Source organism: Rutilus rutilus (genome assembly GCF_951802725.1).
Source record: "Rutilus rutilus genome assembly, chromosome: 6".
NCBI classification, from domain to species: domain Eukaryota; kingdom Metazoa; phylum Chordata; class Actinopteri; order Cypriniformes; family Leuciscidae; genus Rutilus; species Rutilus rutilus.
In genome coordinates, this window is record NC_140214.1 from 3,028,731 (window position 1) to 3,048,176 (window position 19,446).

Here is a 19,446-nt window from a genome sequence, read left to right on the forward strand (position 1 = left end):
TCTCTCTCGGCGTGGACTCCTGGCTGTGTTTAATTGCCGAGTGGCAAGATCTGAGGGAAAGATCGGGAATCACATGGAGCCGCTGCGTCTGTCAACGCTTTACGAGCCCCAACCCCGGGAGAGAGAGACCGAGAAGGTGTAGGAAGGAAGTGTTTGGAGTTTGGGAAAAGGGTGAGTTGAGTCTGAGAAGGGAATTTTTTTTACGCAGTGGGAAAAAAAAAGAAAACTGAGGTGTAGAGAGAGGTGAAAGACTTCAGGAGAAGGAGAGTTGAAGAAAAAAAAAAGGAGGGAGGGAAGGAGGGAAGGAGGGAAGGAAAGAAAAGAGGCCCACTACTAGAGAAAAGGGCAACAAGCTGCGTTCGGCAGGAACGAGAGAGAACATTGGGAAACCAAGAGTAAGTTAGAAAAAGCACCGGGAGGAAGGAAGGGGGAGGTGAGAGACAGAAAGTTGGAGAGGGGAAGTGCGGGAGAAGGAGAGAGAGACTGTAAAACGCAGATGAGAAAAACAGACGCCGTGGATGGAGAGAGAACCAGTTGTTTTCTAAGTCGGATTTGGGACTGGAATGCACTCGGAGAACACGACTGCGAGATTTCAAACTCATTCCTGCCACTTTTGCCTGGAGCAGGGAGTCCGACGCACACCGGGCCCCGTTGATGGATCATGTGTGCGTATGGAGTCGGGAATAGCCCCGTTCCCGAAGGAGTTGGGGATAGACGGAGCGGAGAGGATCATTTCGTCAACGCCACGGCAAGTTTATGCCAAGGAAATACAGCATCCATGCTATTCCTGGGTGGATGTACGAACGCCCAGGTGGGATTCTCCATGTGTTACGGAGATCCGGCGGGAATGTGGATGCGTTCAGCGTTGGTATTACCCGGAGTTGCTTCATCCCTTTAATGGGGGCCATGTTTTAAAGGTCAGAGGTCAACCCTACTACTCGTCGGATCAACACTACGGACATCAGCGGGAGTGGGATGACGTCCACGGATATAACGGACATTGCACAAGGAGACGGGTGTCTTTCCGGCATCACGAAGAGCAACACACGCTTAACAGCCCTGGGACCAGCAGACAATCAAGTCCGGGAAAACCACACAGTAATGGGGAAAACTCCGCTTTTTTCCCAACCGAGGTGCCCTCCAGCAAGTTGGGGCGCTCGAGGCTGCAGGTGAACGGATCGAAGCGGGAAATAAGGACGGGTCAAGGGGGCGTAGGTCTGGAAAACCATGGCAACCAGAGGAAGAGCCAGGGAACAGTACGGGAACAGATCAAACAAGTGGTCAATGAGCTCGAGGAAGTGCTGGGTGGTCTCAAACAGGTCCAGTTGGAGATGAAAGAGGTGAGGATGGAATAATAAATAGAGTGAATAATGTTGAATGAAGACCAAAAATGAGGGATTGTTCACCCAAAATTCTGTTATTTACTCATTCAATTCACAATTCACGTTTTTTACAATACATATTGTTTCAAAGCAACTTTACAGAGTCCATATTACAATTTAGAGTGATCTGCTATCAGAGGTCCAAGTTATGCATTTCAGAAATGTACATATACAAATCACACAGTTAGCTAATAATGTATTAATTTAAGGCAGAAACAATAAGCTCATTAAAGTATTAGGATATATAGAAAGATTTAGCATTGGTGCATGTTGCATGCAAATTTTCTTCAACTGATACTTCACCCAAAATGAAATTGTTTTATTTTACTCACATGTTCCAAACCCGTATGACTGACCTTCCCCTGTGGAACATAAAAGAAGATTATTTGAAGAACATTGAGAGCCAAACAATATTGGACCCCATTGACTTACATTGTATTTACCTCCAAAAAACTGAGACATTTCTCAGAAGTCACAGGTTTGGAACGACTAACGGTGAAATGACATGCTGTGGGTGACCAGCTCCTATAATGAGTTTTCTTCATGCGTACAACTATGAGGAAACATTCATATAACAAGATTTGTCACTGATTTTGGGTTCAACATATTTGAGATGGGATTTTAATAAGCACAGAGACTGGATAAGATCAAAACTTTCATCCTGTTTAACCAGTGGAAATATATTATCTGTGTGGTCTTAGCAAACATCTAATTCGCTATAATAATAAACCTATTCTGAAAAACAGCAAAACTAAACATCATCTGAAAGCCTTCAGAAGCCAAAGCTCACATCTGCCAGAAATGAACAGTCAATTATATTCTGGAAGCTGGAAATGTTCCACTGGGAGCTTATTGTATAGAGAAATATTGTATTTTCTGGATGGGAAATGGCCAGTTCTTAAGTCCATCACAAAGGCCTGTTAAAAGAGAACAGAATCTTAAAATCAATAGCTAAAGATAGCTTAATACGGGCAGATTGACATTAGCAATAATGGACTCTGCAGGACGTAAAACATTAATTGAATTATTTAGACAAGTTTCAATGGATGCATCAAGACTCCCATAAAATGTAAATGACTGCAGCAGTAGATTAATGCATCACAGAGAAAGAAGCCAAAAAAGTTATTTTATGACATCTTTACCCGATGATGACGTTAAGATTTGATTAGAACAAACTTCGAAGGTGAAGGACGTGTTTTATATTTTCTATATGATCTCAGGTTAATGTTCAGAGTCATTGAAGTTACTGAGATGTTTTTAAAGCACTGATTGGTTTGTTTCAGAGGCTTGACATGAGAATTTGCGACTCAGCCAATGACGTGTGTTTAGGGGCGGGATTATGATTGATTAATGACAGATGGGCTTGATGAAACTTGTTTGGAAACCTAAAATGATTTCTTAGATGCAATCATGACTAGTTACTTTAGTTTATTTTGAGTTTTTCCCAAGTTAGTTTTATTTTTTTTCAGTTTACAAAAATTTTGATAACTCAATATGATTGCAAAAAACATTGGCGTCATACTTGATGCAGCACATTTCAATGCACCATGTTTGAATATGTGAATGTGAACGCATTGGCAGAGAAGAACAATTCCAGTGAATATTTCCAGTAAAAAGTTATTAAATGACTACAGAAGTGCCTTTTTGTGGTGTGTTTAGGGCCAGGATTATGATTGATTAATGACAGATGGGCTCTAGAAGCGTCTGGGAAACATGTTTGGAAACCTAAAATGATTTAGTAGATGTAAACATGACTACTTAAGTTATGTTAGTTTTATTTTTGGTTCAGTTTACAAACATTTTGTTTCGGTTTTGTTAACTGACAACTCAATATGATTGCAAAAACCACTAGCGTCATACTTGATGCAGCACATTTCAATGCACCATGTTTGATGTGAATGTGAACGCATTGGCAGAGAAGAACAATTCCAGTGAATATTTCCAGTAATTAGTTATTAAATGACTACAGAAGTGCCTTTTTGTTGTGTGTTTAGGGCCAGGATTATGATTGATTAATGACAGGTGGGCTCTAGAAGCATCTGGGAAACATGTCTGGAAACCTAAAATGATTTTGTAGATGTAAACATGATTACTTAAGTTATGTTAATTTTATTTTTGGTTCAGTTTACAAACATTTAGTTTCGGTTTTGTTAACTGACAACTCAATATGATTGCAAAAACCATTGGCGTCACATGTGCAACACATTTCAATGCACCATGTTTGAATATGTGAATGTGAACGCATTGGCAGAGAAGAATAATTCCAGTGAAAAATTATTAAATGACTAAAGAAGTGCTTTTTTGTCCTTTTCGGAGCTTGACGACCTCTGGCGTGCAAATCAGCATTTCTGTTTCTGTAAAGCATGAAGTTGTTTTTTATTTTTAAGCAAACTATTCCTTTAACTATGTTTTTGATCCCTCTGTGTCTGTGAAGGTCGTCCAACAGATTGATGTTCTGACGTCCAACATTGACCTTGATGAAGAAGAAACAAGTCCATCCAATGGACTCTCCCAAGACGCCACCAAAAGCAGTCAGACTGATGTTGTGGCGTTGATCCACTATTCGAATGGCGAAGAGGACACGACTTCCGACTCTTCTCTCGCACACAGCCCTGTGGATTTAGTTCACAATGACAGTCATTCGCCAATGAGAAACCACACAAGCCTGTCCCCTCCTGAGAAGCGATCCGTTACTGTTGAGGATAAAGGCAAAAGAGTTGTGAAACAAACCTCAGAGACCCAAAGGACTCAAAGGACGCTCAATGGAAACTGCCTACCACACCGAACGGCAAGGAAAGGGCAACTGGAAAACCACAGACCCCCTATCGTTCCAGTAGTGTGCACTAACTCAAATAAAACACACCGGCCTCCACCTTACCCTCAGAACGGACAGGTGAAGATGAGGACACCTCCTTACCCTGGAAAACATAAGATGCTCTCATCCACCATAGTGTAAGGACACACAACTAACTTGCTTTCACAGAAACCCAAACATCAGCAAAGACAATCAATCAAACAAACACATCATGCATACTCACAGACACAGTTGCACACATGCTTCATCAATCACTTGGTCGTAATGTTCCTTGGTGACGAAACTCAGGGTAAGTGTCCTCAGAAAAGCATGTGCTTGCTGTGTTTATGCTCATGCATGTCTAAACACAAACATATACAAAGTTTGGGGTCTGTAAGGTTTATTCATGTTTTTTGAAAGAAGTCTCTTATGCTCACCCGGGCTGCATTTATTTAATCAAAAATACTGTAAAAAAAACGATTTAAAAATTAAATTACTTTATTTTTGTCCTTGCTTATAGATGAGGTTGACGGAAGTTAGCCACCGTTCCAACAGAGGATGAAATGTGTCGTTATCTATGAGTGTTGTGTGACGTAATATCCCAAGTGGACGCGTGTAAGAGACGTGAGACTGAACGCACTGGAAGTCCTCGCGCTGCTCATATACTGAGAGAGAGATAAGACAGTAGAGCTGCACGATTCATCTTTAATAAAGACTGTGATCTCCATTCAAACACCCACGCGATCTTTCAATTCGTCTGTCTATTAAACTGTGACAAAATCATATCGCAACATTCAGTGTTGGTGCTGACCCGGAGAGAGTCGTCACGAAACCGCTTCACAAACAGTCTTTTCAACCTCATATTATCATTATTTCTGTGATGCAATAGTAATTATCATATAAGTACTTGGATAAAAGTTTAAAGTTCAAATATAAACACCGATGTCTACGATAGCCATCAAAATCAGCTTTTGATAGAAACTTGGTACTTAAAATAACGCATTTATCATTACATTGTTTCGCCACTGTGGCGACAAGTGACTGTTAAAAAATGTATTTGTTATTGAATCATTTATTAAAGAGAATGTAGTATTGTATGATGCTTCTGAAATAAGTCAGAAAGATGTGATGAATTGTTTTTGATGATCTTATACACCATGTATAGTCTGTATAAGTGTATGATTTAACTTTTCCCGATGGTCTAGTGTTAAAATAAATAAATAAATAAATATTCGCAATATCGAATCGCAATACTTGTAGAATCGCAATTCTAAAAAAAAAAAAAAAAAATCCCACTACATATCGTATCGGCACCCAAGTATCGTGATAGTATCGAATCGGGAGATAGGTGTATCGTCCCAGCCCTAGTAATATTATTATAATTTAAAATAACGGTTTTTAACATATTTTAAAGTGTAATTTATTCCTGTGATCAAAGCTGAATTTTCAGCATCATTACTCCAGTCTTCAGTGTCACATGATCCTTCAGAAATCATTCTAATGATTATTATCAATGTTGAAAACATCTTCATATTTTGTCGAAACCGTGAATTTTTTATTTTTTCAGGACTTTTTAATGAATAGAAAGTTCTAAAGAACAGCATTTATTTGAAATATAATCTTTTGTAACATCAATTTAATGCGTCCTTGCTGAAAAGTAGTTCTTTCAAAAAAAATCATACTGACCCCAAACTTTTGAATGGTATTGTATACCCATAAGAAAGAAAGAAAAAAAATCACAAATGACATCTCGTTAATATCAAAAAAAATTCTGCTACAATGAGATTAAATGAAGAGCACACGTCTGCTTTTCAGCTGTTTCTCTTGAGGAAAAACCTCACATCTCCCAAAGAGTTGTAGAAGAGATCTCAACAACAATGTCTTAAATTTGCTAAGATGTCAAAGAGCTGCAATGTACATTAATTTTATACATGCTGTAAACAATTATCTAGTAACAATTATCACATTTATTCAATGGAATATCAAGAGAAACAGCTTATGTGGTATAATGCTCTTTTCACAAGATGTAAAATAAGTCTCTGATGTCCCCAGAGTGTGTGTGTGAAGTTTTAGCTCAAAATACCCCACAGATATTGTTATATAGCATGTTAAAATAGTCACTTTTTGAGGGTGAGCAAAAATGCACCGTTTTTGTGTCTGTCCCTTTAAATGCAAATGAGCTGCTGCTCCCGGCACAGGGGGCGGAGCTTCAAGAGCTGTGTTCTTTTACCTCACACACACATGCACTGAAAATTTCAAAAACGTTTAGCCTTTTATGTTCAAACCGGAGTCAGAAAGATGGAGAGACTCGAGAAGAAGTGAAAACTTGTAGACAACATTTCTGAATGGTTAGTTGATGAATTTATGTAGCTTATGTGGAGTTATCTTCTAGTCATTGATTAGCATATTCTGTCTTGATAATCTATAAATCATGTTCCGGGGGCGGGGTTTATGTAAATTCTAGGGTTGGTGATGTCACTAACCCGGGAGGAAGCTCGTGTAGTCTCTACCAGCCGTTTGTTGTAGTCCTTAAAAAGCGATTTCTTTAAAAGCAAATATCTCCCTTTGCTTTGAACTTTGAGTGTCGTAACTTTGCAGATGTTGTTTATGCTCAAACAGCAACATTACACACTAACTAAAGTTAGAAAAGTCAACCACCCCTTTAAGTCTCCTGAGCTTTAAAAGAGCAACATCTGAATCACAAAAGTGCTGAAACATCATGTGTCTTTTGGATCGTGTGTTTAAGGAAAAAACGTCCTCGCTATTATAACAGACACCATCCACATGTGTTTTTTCTTACAGTTATTATTTCCCAGAAAAGAAAAGCATGGTGGGGTCTGCCGGCCCGGCACTGAATCATTTCCATAGAAATACAGACCAAGCTTTTTTGTGATGAAGATAGTAAACACAATGACTCAGTGTTAACACGGCTAACTATGCGTCATGAAAGATTTCTTCCATCTGTTTCGCAGGAAAACACGGTGTCGATATACGCTGCACTTGTTTCCTCAGATTACACTGAGCTTTGTTGTTTGCCCTGCGGGGAGATGAACGATGTTGAATGCTTTGCAATTCAAAAGCCTTTCCCCCATGGAATTACCTCAGATCCGAGGGTGAACATGACTTTGGCTTTGGGACAATTGTGTTGCTTTATCACAGAGGAATTCAGGATACGATCAGGATCATGTCTGATAAACATTCTATAAATGAAAATTATGTTCACGGGTGATTACATCGGCTGTTGTTGAGGCACGTTAAAAGATCAAACACGGCTTCAAGGTTGGGATTTTTTGGGGAAAATCATCTTACGCTGCTGTAGACAAAATGCAGATAATATTACCGCATCCATTAATTAAATTAACTATGCCCTGAAGACAGTTTGAGAAGTGCATGCCTGTGCAAATTTGGCGGTTGACGGGTCATTGCTTTGTGGTTGCTAGTGCTTTCTGGGTGGATCCTTACAGGCTCAAAACAAGTCACCCACACACAAGTCTCTAAGATGTTATCATCCCTAAACATGCAACTCATTGGAAAAACATGCTTCTTGAAAAATGTATACCAACAGACTTGATGCCTTTCACACAAATGATGATTATAGGGGCAGATTATTAATAATAACTAGTGCTGTCAAACGATTAAAATATTTAATCGCGATTAATCGCATTAATGTCATAGTTAACTCGCAATTAATCGCACATTTTTATCAATTCTAAATGTCCCTTGATTTCTTTTGGTTGCATTATTTTTTCTCATTTTAATGCTCTTATCAACATGGAAAAGTGGATCGGCTTGCTTTGTGCAGATGTTTTTTTTTTATTGAAAACATCATTGGCATTTACTGTAGTGTTCAGTTTCACACTAACATTCACACTCGGAGCAAATAATCGCGTCAGAGAATTCGCATTCGCGTCAAGTGGTGTTTCAGACTGGACGTGCTGCGATGATCGCTCAGTTCACAACGACAAAACACACAGATCACTTTGGTCTCGTCAAGGGAACCATTTGGCAACTTTTTAAAAGTAAACTTTCCATTCAGAATCTTATTGGCATCCATTTCGGCGTCTCGCGCTCGCCATCCACTCAAAACGTAACGTTAGCCTAGTACTCTTCGGCCGGTTCGCAAGCCCAAACAAGTGTGTGTGGCGTGCCTGTTGTTTTGTGTCCGGTCTAGCTAGATCTGGTGTGGTTTTGTAGTTTTTCTAACGTTACTAGGCTAGTTGTTGCAACAGCATGTGAAAAAAACGACAAAGTTTGCTAGGCCAAAAAGAACGTTAATCTCGCGATAAAAAAAATGTACGCCGTTAAAATGGGTTTGCGTTAACGCCGTTAATAACGCGTTTAACTGACAGGACCATAGACTGTAAAAAAATATGGACGACGCCCCTTCGCTCTCTTCCATTGGTGAGAACTGAAGCCGCCAGTGTCCCGATATGGCGCTGACATCTTGGAACTTGAGTCTGCGCAGTAGCGATCTCAGGACCAAACCTGCGCAGTAGTGAGCAGGAAGTAAAGCCGCGAAATCAACGCTCCGCCCTCACTCTTGCAGGATGCACTCTCCCTGAGTGCACTTTTTAAAAAATTGATTGCAGTACGACAAGAGGCTTGTTAAAATAAAGTAAATACAATCTCCTCAGTCCTCCGAAGAACCCGAAAAAAATGTCCGTTGGTACTTCAGTGACTACTTCGCTCAGAGAACCTGTCAATCACAGCTGTCAATCATACCGTTACACCACCGTTTTTATAGCATCACGTAACTAACTAAAAACCAACTTATTTTTGAAACAGACACTTGAACTTACATCAGCGTGATAAAAACGGCAGCACCAGGGGGCGATCAAGACGTTTTGGCTTCACTTTTCAGGGCTTGTGCGGCACGCTTGGACAGCACTAATAATAACTTATATTCACATAGTTCCTCGCACGGTTCTATATTATATAAGCCGCACGAACCCACGCAATCTTATTCCTAAATGACAGCGATTCGGCTTTGTCTATTAAAGGAGGAGTTCACTTTCAAATAAAAAATGTCCTGATAATTTACTCACCCCCATATCATCCAAGATGTCCACGTCTTTCTTTCTTCAGTCGAAAAGAAATGAAGGTTTTTGAGGAAAACATTGCAGGATTTTTCTCCATATAATGGACTTCAATGGCAACCAACGGTTTGAAGGTTCAAATGTGAGTTTCAGTGCAGCTTCAAAGTCTCGACACGATCCCAGCCGAGAAATAAGAGTCTTATCTAGCGAAACGATTGGTCATTTTCCAAAAACAAAACAAAAATGATATACTTTTTAACCACAAATGCCGTCTTGTACCATCTCTGAGATGCGCCACGCATTACGTCATCACGTTGGAAAGGTCACGCGTGACATCGTTAAACATATGTATATGCACACGTAAGGACCATTTTAAACAATAAACTGACACAAATACATATAAATATGTGTCATTCAACATACAATAACTTTGAACGGTCCTCCTACTCCAAACTTATAAACACTGGGGCGGCACTTCCGACTACGTCACGCGCGACCTTTCCAACGTGATGGCGTAATGCGTGGCGCATCTCAGAGATGGTACAAGACGGGTGTTTGTGGTTAAAAAGTATATAATTTTTATTTTATTTTTAGAAAATGACCGATCGTTTGTCTAGATAAGACTCTTATTCCTCGGCTGGGATCGTGTCGAGACTTTGAAGCTGCACTGAAATTCACATTTGAACCTTCAAACCGTTGGTGCCATTGAAGTCCATTATATGGAGAAAAATCCTGGAATGTTTTCCTCAAAAACCTTAATTTCTTTTCGACTAAAGAAAGAAAGACATGGACATCTTGGATGATATGGGGGTGAGTAAATTATCAGGACATTTTTATTTGAAAGTGAACTACTCCTTTAACGCTTCAAATAACGATTGTATCAATTACATCGTTACACCAGTAGGTGGCGACAAGTGACTGTTACAAATATATTTGTCACTGAATCATTCATTCCGTGCAGCTCTGATGTAAACACAATACTTCAATGAAATTGATGTGATTATGCTCATAATCGTAGCAAAATAAGTGCCGTATGGCAATTTTAATTGCAATAAACAAGCATGTAAACACTTTAATCGCATCTATTCTACTCTGACCAAAGTGCAGATTCGTAAACAGCGGTAAAGAAGGGGTCACATTTTTAGGGTGCTGAAGAAACCCGACAACATTGTGCAACATGAACATAATGCAGTATATTAAAGGATGAAAACATAGAAATGAAGACATTTTTAGGTGCATCACTGAAAAATACCCCACTAAGTTCATAAAAACGTGTTTTGCATTTTACGTCCGCGGATTAAAACAGTGGCCAGTAACAGGTCTACTGTATGTGAGTTCATCAGTTTTGCTGTGCATTGGGGGGTGTAAATAATAGTGGTAAAAAGGACCACAGTTCTAAGTGAATAATCAGAAAAATAAAAGTCTTACTCTCTGATCATTAGAAATAATCACATTACTGGTGCACGTTCATCTGGAGCACAAATTCACACACTGAACTTTAATACTTCTGAATAATCCCTGGCTTAGGATAGGAAGCACAACTCGGACAACTAGAATTTGACACTGTTCCCTGACGTATTCAACATTCCTCTGGGGTTAAAGTTAAAATGGCAGATGTGATCTTTGTGTGCGGTTGAGAACAAAAGGAGCTGATTTCTGCCTCTGAACGCAGTAGTTATGGTTTGGCATTGTCCTCTAGTGGAGGGTATGTGTCTCTGCAGGACTGGCCCTTCTGTCTGGTTTGCATTAGAAACCACTTGGCTTAGAGCCTAACCGAATGAGGCAAGCTCGCACAATATTTGTGATGGTCAAATAAACACAGGCATTTTCAGACATCATTTACGATGAAGGCCACCCACTATCTGGGAGGGCACAGCAACAGCTGAGCTCGACACACACACACACCAGGAAGAAGGTGCATAACAGACAGCGGATGTTTTGGTAGACGTGTGTTTATAAAGAACGCCCACCGTTTGGTGCCTTCGCTCAGACTACACACTGCAAAAAATGCTTTTCTTACTTAGCCTAGTATTTTTGTCTTGTTTCCAGTTCAAATATCAAAAATTTCTTAAAACAAGAAGCATTTACTAGATAAGTAAATGACGAGACATTATATCTTGTTTTCTTGAAGAAAAAATTTCAAAAATGAGTGAGTTTTTGCTTAAAACAAGCAAAATAATCTTAATTCAAATGGAAAACAAGAAAAATAATCTTAATTCAAATGGAAAACACGAAAAACAATCTTAATTCAAATGGAAATCACGAAAAATTATCTTAATTCAAATGGAAAACAAGAAAAATAATCTTAATTCAAATGGAAATCACAAAAAATAATCTTAATTCAAATGAAAAACAAGAAAAACAATCTTAATTCAAATGTAAAACAAGCTAATTTTTTCTTCTTTTTTTATTTTGCTAAAAAGCAAAAACTCACTTAATTTAGATTTTTTCCCCCCAGAAAACAAGATATAATTTCTAATGTCATTTTCTTATCTAGTAAATGCTTCTTGATTTAAGAAATGTTTGAAATTTGAGCTGGAAACAAGACAAAAACACTAAGTCACTTATCAGACTTATGCTACTCTGAATAATGCCTGAACTTTGTATTCTGAGCACTTCTTGCGTTGTTGTTGTTTTTGCCTCTTCATGATGACTCGCTTTATTTAGTCCTAATTTGTAAGTCGCTTTGGATAAAAGCGTCTGCTAAATGACTAAATGTAAATGTAAATGTAAGAAAGGCCTTTTTTGCAGTGCACGATGTGTTCGGGAAGCCATGTCTTCATTGGCTGTAAAATGAAGCCCAATGGAGAATGTTGTACAATTTACAAGTGGTTTTCATTTAAATTCCAGCAGAGACTAAACCATACGAAAGAAAAAATCCCAAATGAGATCTCTTTAGTACGTCACTTGTTTCAACTAGACAGCAATGAGATTAAATTGAGAGAGAAACTTTAGCTTAAAAGGATAGTTCACTTAAAAATGTTGTTCCAAACCTGTACGACTCTTTCTTCTGTGAACGTTTGGCTTCAAACTACATTGGACCCCATTCACTTTCACTGACTGAATTTTCGAAATATCTTTTTGTGGTGAACTATTTAAGTCTCTTGTTTCTCATAGGTTTCTTCAAAGAAAATTTGATGTTCTCAAGACATTAAAGTGTGAAAAAGTCAAGTTCTCACAAGATCAAATGATCTGAGCTGCTATCCACAACCTTTATATAGCTCTACATACAGTTTATACTCTTACTTTATGACAGCTATTCACTCATTTCCATTTTTTCTCTTTTGCACACTGCAAAAAATGTTTTTCTTACTTAGCATGTTTGTCTTGTTTCCAGTCTAAATATCAAAAAATTCTTAAACCAAGAAGCATTTACTAGAGAATTAAAATTACATAAGACACTATAACTGAAAATTTCTGGGGTTTTTTTTTTTTTTTTTTAGCTTAAAACTAGAAAAAATGATCTGCCAATGGGGTAAGAAAAATGATCTTGTTTTCCAATTGAATTAAGATTGTTTTTCTTGTTTTCCAATTGAATTAAGATTATTTTTCTTGTTTTCTAATTGAATTAAGACTATTTTTCTTGTTTTTCAATTGAATTAAGATAATTTTTCTTGGTTTCCAATTGAATTAAGATAATTTTTCTTGCTTTCCAATTGAATTAAGACTATTTTTCTTGTTTTCCAATTGAATTAAGACTATTTTTCTTGTTTTCTAATTGAATTAAGACTATTCTCATCCCATTGTCAGATAATTTTGCTTGTTTTAAGAAAACAAGATATATGTCATTTTATTCGTCTAATAAATGCATCTTGATTTAATGCACTCTTGAATTCTTAGATATTTGGACTGGATACTAAGTAAGAAAAGCATTTTTTTGCAGTGCAATACTTACCTGAAAGCTCTAGTAAGTCACTTCAGGGATATGGAAACACCTTTAGACTTTTGACTATCTTCCTGCTCTGAACACAAGTATCATCTTGTGTGTGACATATTATTACTCAAATAAAATATTAATTTAATTTTCATCTGGCCCAGAGACATTAAAGCTAAATTGCAACTATAAATTCATATCATCTTTGATTTATTGTTCAAGCTAAAGCTAATTTAAGAACAATCATAAAATATAAATGTGCAGAAGACGGTTTTACTTTTGGGTAGGTGGATAATTACATCTGTCTGAGAGCGCTCAGAGACTTGGCTTGAAGTTTCCGGGGTGGTGGAAGATTTGGACAAATGAGGGATAAAGAGCAATCATATGACGGCATAAAGTCTGGTCGCACTGCTGCTTATTCTGGCCACCAATTAAACGCCCCCTTAGACAGAAAGAGACCTTGACGTGTAGAATGACCAACAGTTTATTTTGTTTTTATGAGCTTTTAGGGGTGGGGTTATCTGAAATATATTGCACCACAATAATAGATCAGTGTAAAAAACATTAAATTATTATAGGTGTAAAGATGACTTATTCCTGGAAGTCAAGAGCAATAATGCAAATGGACATTGGCTACGCATTTGGAAAATGATTCATGCTTTCTTTCTGAATCATCTATCATCAACCCAGAGCCAAATAACTTTTTTATAATAATTTTCCAATATGGATATTTTTCTTTCCTCCTATGTGAGGTCTATATATTCATATACATATATCTATTAATGGATGATACCTAGAATTCTATTTATGCATCATACAGCAAAAATTGGTTATTGTTAAAACAGATCCATTATGTAGCCACCTAATAAACTTTAAAGGGTTAGTTTACCCATAAATGAAAATTCTGTCATTAATTACTCACCTTCATGTCGTTCCAAACCCGACTTTTTCATCTTCAAAACACAAAAGAAGACCTTTTTGATGAAATCTGAGAGATTTCTGTCCCTCCATTGACAGTCTAAGCAACTACCACTTTGACACTTCAAATTCATATAAAGAGATTGTAAAACTATTCCATGTGAATTGGCTTTTACTCACATAACATTCATCAACTCACACATCAGTTGTAGTAAAATGATAACCAATGAGGTTCATTCTCGTGTTCAGCAAGAACCAATGAGGTTCATTCTCATGTTACGTAGCATGTTTGAGCTTCAGCAAGAACCAATGAGGTTCATTCTCGTGTTCAGCAAGAACCAATGAGGTTCATTCTCATGTTACGCAGCATGTTTGAGCTTCAGCAAGAACCAATGAGGTTCATTCTCGTGTTCAGCAAGAACCAATGAGGTTCATTCTCATGTTACGTAGCATGTTTGAGCTTCAGCAAGAACCAATGAGGTTCATTCTCGTGTTCAGCAAGAACCAATGAGTTTCATTCTCGTGTTACGCAGCATGTTTAAGCTTCAGCAAGAACCAATGAGGTTCATTCTTGCGTGTCAAGCAGGTTCGGTTGAGCTTCTGTTTATGTTCGCTTATGTGAATAAAAGCCTAAATTCAATCTGTTCATCATATAAACTAAAGCGATAGAGTCTCTTCAGAAAATCTGGACTAAACTTCTCAATTAATTTGGAATGTATGAATTCACATGAATATGGATCGTTTTACAATCTCTTTATGAACTTTTTTAATAGCTGTCTATGGAGGAACAGAAAGCTCTCAGATTCCATCAAAAAGATCTTAATTTGTGACGTGTTTTGAAAATTAACGAAAATCTTACAGTTTTGGAACAACATGAGGGCGAGTAATTAATGACATAATTTAAATTTTGGGGGGAACTATCCCTTTAATTTACTATTTACTAACGTAACACCCTAGCAACCATACAAAACACTTTAGCAATCCCATAATAACGTGCTAAAACAGTCAGCATACCTTAGCAACCACATTGCAACAGGCTGGCAACACACTAGCAATCGAGGCACTGTTTACATCTGGAGTTATAATCCGATCACAGATGAGACACATCGCGTCTCTCATAATTTGAAGCCAGCAAGATGTTTCCCGCAGAATATTTAGTGTATTTAAAGGCATACCTGTGTCAGCTGAACTTCAGATGTTATTCATAACCCGTGTCGCTGCATACTGATTTCAGTCATGCTTTGTGTGGTCTATTAGTAGTGTATATTAATACGCACATCCAAATGTTTTATTCGGACGGTTATTTTCTGTTAACGCTGAACACGTTGGCGCCAAAGTTCAAAACAGTACTGGTTGATTGACAGGTGAGTAGGCGATGTGATCACGTCACGTGCCTTTCTGGCTCTATGGGTGCGTCCGAATTCGCATACTCTCTTGAGTAGGTAGTACTTATTTTGAATAAGTAATTACTGCTAAAAAAGTATGTCCTATAGTAGGCTATAATATGAATATTATCATAGATGCACTACATTCGCCATGTTGCCCTGAAGACAAAGGTCATCCAGGTACTTTTCGCCTACTCTTTTATGAGTGCTGTGAATTCAGACATACTTCTTTTGTCACTGTAATGAGGGTTAGATGTTGTGGGAAGAAGGAGGCAGAACCGGCGAATGTTCAACAACTTTAAAGACGTAAAATAACCAAACAACAAAACTAAAGTAAAGACCGCAGCCCCTCACGGACGACTACTGTTACTCATATAATAAAACAAAACACAACATAAGTCCAGGCCTGTTCCTCTCTTGATCTTCACTGTCGTCGCTCCTCCTTTTATGCTTCCGCTCCTCTGTGAGAGATATACGAGAATTTTGTGCCAGTCATCTCAATGGCTAAAAGTGTCCCAGTCAACCTGAATTCACCCCTACTGTTTTATATAGTATAGGGAGAAGTATGCGATTTCGGATGTATGTTATTTTAGTAATCTCATCTCAATCCCAGTGTTTAACACTCTTCTCTTGTAATCAGTTCACGATTCGGTTCGAATCATATAAGAAATAATCAGCAACATTCTAAAAAGCCACTCTCAACATGGGTAGGTGACACAGCAACGTTCTAAAAACACTCAGAAAACCCTAGCAACCGCATAGCAACATTCTAAAATGCCACTCACAACAAAACACTTAAGCAACCTCATGGCAACATTCTAAAATGCCACTCAGAAAACCCTAGCAACCACATAGCAACATTCTAAAATACCACTCACAACAAAACACTTAAGCAACCTCATGGCAACATTCTAAAAACCCTAGCAACCGCATAGCAACATTCTAAAATGCCACTCACAACAAAACACTTAAGCAACATCATGGCAACATTCTAAAAACACTCAGAAAACCCTAGCAACCGCATAGCAACATTCTAAAAAGCCACTCTCAACATGGGTAGGTTACACAGTAACATTCTAAAAACACTCAGAAAACCCGAGCAACCACATTGCAACATTCTAAAATACCACTCACAACAAAACACTTAAGCAACCTCATGGCAACATTCTAAAAAACACTCAGAACACCTTAGAAACCTTATATTAATGCCCTGACAACCTAGAATTGAGATGGAATAGAATTTTGCATGGTCTAGCACAAAAAAAAATCTTTTTTTAAAGGAATTTTCAAATTCAAGTTTTTATGAGCTTTAAATGCCAGTGATTGAAACACCAGTACTTTATTATTCCATTTAATTTAGTCAAAACTGAAAAGTTGTGCATGTCCAAACCAGAATGCATATGAGTCTTCTCTCTCTCTCTGCAGCTATTAGTGTTTCAATTCAACAGTCTGGCATCTACACTAGAGTCCTGATAAAGACAGCACACTGCGGCATGAGGAAACTCATGTCCAATCAGATCTCCTGTCCTCAACATTGAGCCAAGCTGAGCGTATAAATTAGAGTAATAAATCAAGCTGATAAGCGAGCACAATCTTGGCATTAGAACACGAAAGGCTAAATTGCGTTACATTATCGTAGCACATAATGTGAGCCAGTCAGGTTTGTAAAAGCAGCAGCTATGCCAAGGACAAGTCAGAGGTAGAGAAGGTAAAAGAAGCTCCTACTCACTTAATAATGTTGGCTAAAAAAAAAAAAAAACCAACTATGGGGTGGTATACCACTGCAGGTTATTTTAACCCAATGCATTGGAACCCAACAGTTGAGTTAACTAGTTATTTTTATTTATGCCATTATTTTAATAAATAAAATACACTTTGTTTTCAAATTTAATTGGAGCATAAACACAAATAAATAGGTTTTAACGTGTTTTAAGTATTAAACTATGAATGTAATAAATATTAGTGAGCCTAGTATGTAAATAATACACAATTATGTGTATAATAATAAATAGAATAAATAGAACATATACGTGCACATATTAAAATATACTCATTAAATTCAAAACATACACAAATGTGCACACATACAATACACATAATACATTTAAAACATATGCATTAAATTCAAAACCTGTGCAAATTGATAGCACAGATGTGCACATACAGTACAGGAACGTATTTTACCCAACTGTTAGGTTATAACTCAAATAAATAACCCAACGACGTAAACAAATGACCCAACAAATTTTAAGATAACCCAACATAATGACCCAATATGCGTAAACCAACGGTTGGGTTAAAAAAAATAACCCAACGTTTGTGACTGTGTATGTCTCGTCACGCTCATCCTCTGTAATTATTGCTGATTAGGTCTTTTTAAGTGTTTGTCGGCAGCGTTTGCTTTCCCCTGATCTGGGCTCTGCTCCAGCGCTTGCTTAGAAGCATCGATCAACACACTGTGAAAGGGACATTTGTGTAATGAAGACGTGACCCTGTCTGTGATGGGCTGGATATGAGAGTGCACTATGTAATGAAAGTCTTTTTATTACACAGGGACTGATGCCACACAACCCATCTTGACTCATCGCGGAGGACGGAGAACCCTGGGCCGAGGAGCAGTGACTGTATTTCCCATGGAAAACTCCAGAAGCATCTCAAAGCCCTCTTTCTCTCACACACCCCTGCTGGAAAAAACAAACTAACTGTTTACACCAACTTAAAGTCACCATGAAACGGCATTCACAACTCATTTTATTTATATAGTCAGATGCATTTCAGATTGAAACAGGAAAAAGTGGGAGTCGCGGGATTAAAAAGTAATAGGGATTTGTGATGTCACTTGAAAAGGAAAGTCGTTTCAGAGGCGGAGTAAGTTGTAACATTTTGATGAAAGATTGTGAAAACAAAGGAGTAATGTGCATCAATGAATTTTAGACAATTAGGATTGTGTATTATTAAGAAAGTCTGTGTTGCTTATATTTATTTCCTTATCCAAACAGTCAGTAGGCAGTGACTGGAATTTATTTATTTTGAACGTGTTTTCTTGGCTTTCGTCCACTAAGTGTAGTTTTGTCGGGCTGTGACGTAAACTGAAGACTATAGAGTGCAACTGTCGGGTTCCAGAAGTAAAAACTCCATTCATTTTCTCCATAAGGAAATTGATTTTGCAAGATAACTTATAAAAAAGTATTTGCTTCTGCTGAGTTTTAAAATAATCATGTTTAACAGTGGAATCCCTGGTGAAAAAACTACATTACCCATGATGCAACAGTGCCCGCCCCCTTTTATAGTGGCTTTCATTCTGGAAGTATTTTTTTGCATTAATTTTCCCATAGGTATTTAAAAAAGTCAAAAAGCAGAATATAAACATATTTATAAACATAAACAGAATATATATATATATATATATAAACATAAGTATTTTGAGGGCGTAGAGAGATCAACTCGATTATGTCATTTACGGTACATGTTGCTTTTTTCGACTCTGATTGGTGGACTTTTTTTTGTAGGGCATCATGGGTAATGTAGTTTTTCAACAGGAATTCTGCTGTTGAACACAATTGTGCTGGCTGACGGCTTAACAACCTCGTAGCTCACAGTAGGTCTGTCTTTAAAGGTTTATAAGTTATCGTTCAAAATCAATTTCCAAATGGAGTAATGAAGGTCCCTTAACCCGACTTTTGCTCTCTATTGGGTGTTTTTTGTAAATTGCACTAGACTTTTATTATGTCCCACTCCAACTTCCTGTTTCAAAAGGAAATGCATCAACACAGAAAACTAGTCATAAAGCATTTCATGGGGCCTTTAACTAGTTTAGATGAACATGCTGATGTGTCACTGGCACAAGCGGGTTTATTAGTGTATTAGCATATCCAAAAACATGCATTATGCTGGTTATTTAAGCTGGTCAAGGCTGATTTCAGCAGGGTCTCTCTCTATAACTACACTGTGTTAACCATTTAGAACAAGCTGCCCTTCTTAACTAACCTGTGACCAGATATCAGAGTGTTTCTCCTTTAAAGAGAGCGCAACTGAGTAAAAAGCTGCTTTTAGGTTG

The 19,446-nt window shown here is 37.8% G+C and overlaps 2 protein-coding genes across 2 annotated transcripts in view; one reads left to right on the forward strand and one right to left on the reverse strand.

Moving 5' to 3' along the window:
- Nucleotides 1–19,446, reverse strand: part of LOC311292270 (lipoprotein lipase) — a 632,457-nt gene that overhangs the window by 254,624 nt on the left and 358,387 nt on the right. The window lies entirely within an intron of this gene.
- On the forward strand, nt 258–18,278 carry LOC311291684 (uncharacterized protein). Its single transcript, XM_084410869.1, has 3 exons — nt 258–1,340; nt 3,817–4,334; nt 17,943–18,278. The coding sequence occupies exons 1-3, from the start codon at nt 564–566 to the stop codon at nt 17,947–17,949; spliced, it is 1,302 nt and encodes a 433-aa protein (XP_084266995.1). The 5' UTR covers nt 258–563; the 3' UTR covers nt 17,950–18,278.

Coding starts and splice junctions, on each gene's coding strand:
- LOC311291684 (XM_084410869.1), top strand. CDS start 564: ATGCACTCGGAGAACACGACTGCGAGATTTCAAACTCATTCCTGCCAC. Junction 1,341..3,816: donor TCCAGTTGGAGATGAAAGAG/GTGAGGATGGAA, acceptor GTGTCTGTGAAG/GTCGTCCAACAGATTGATGT.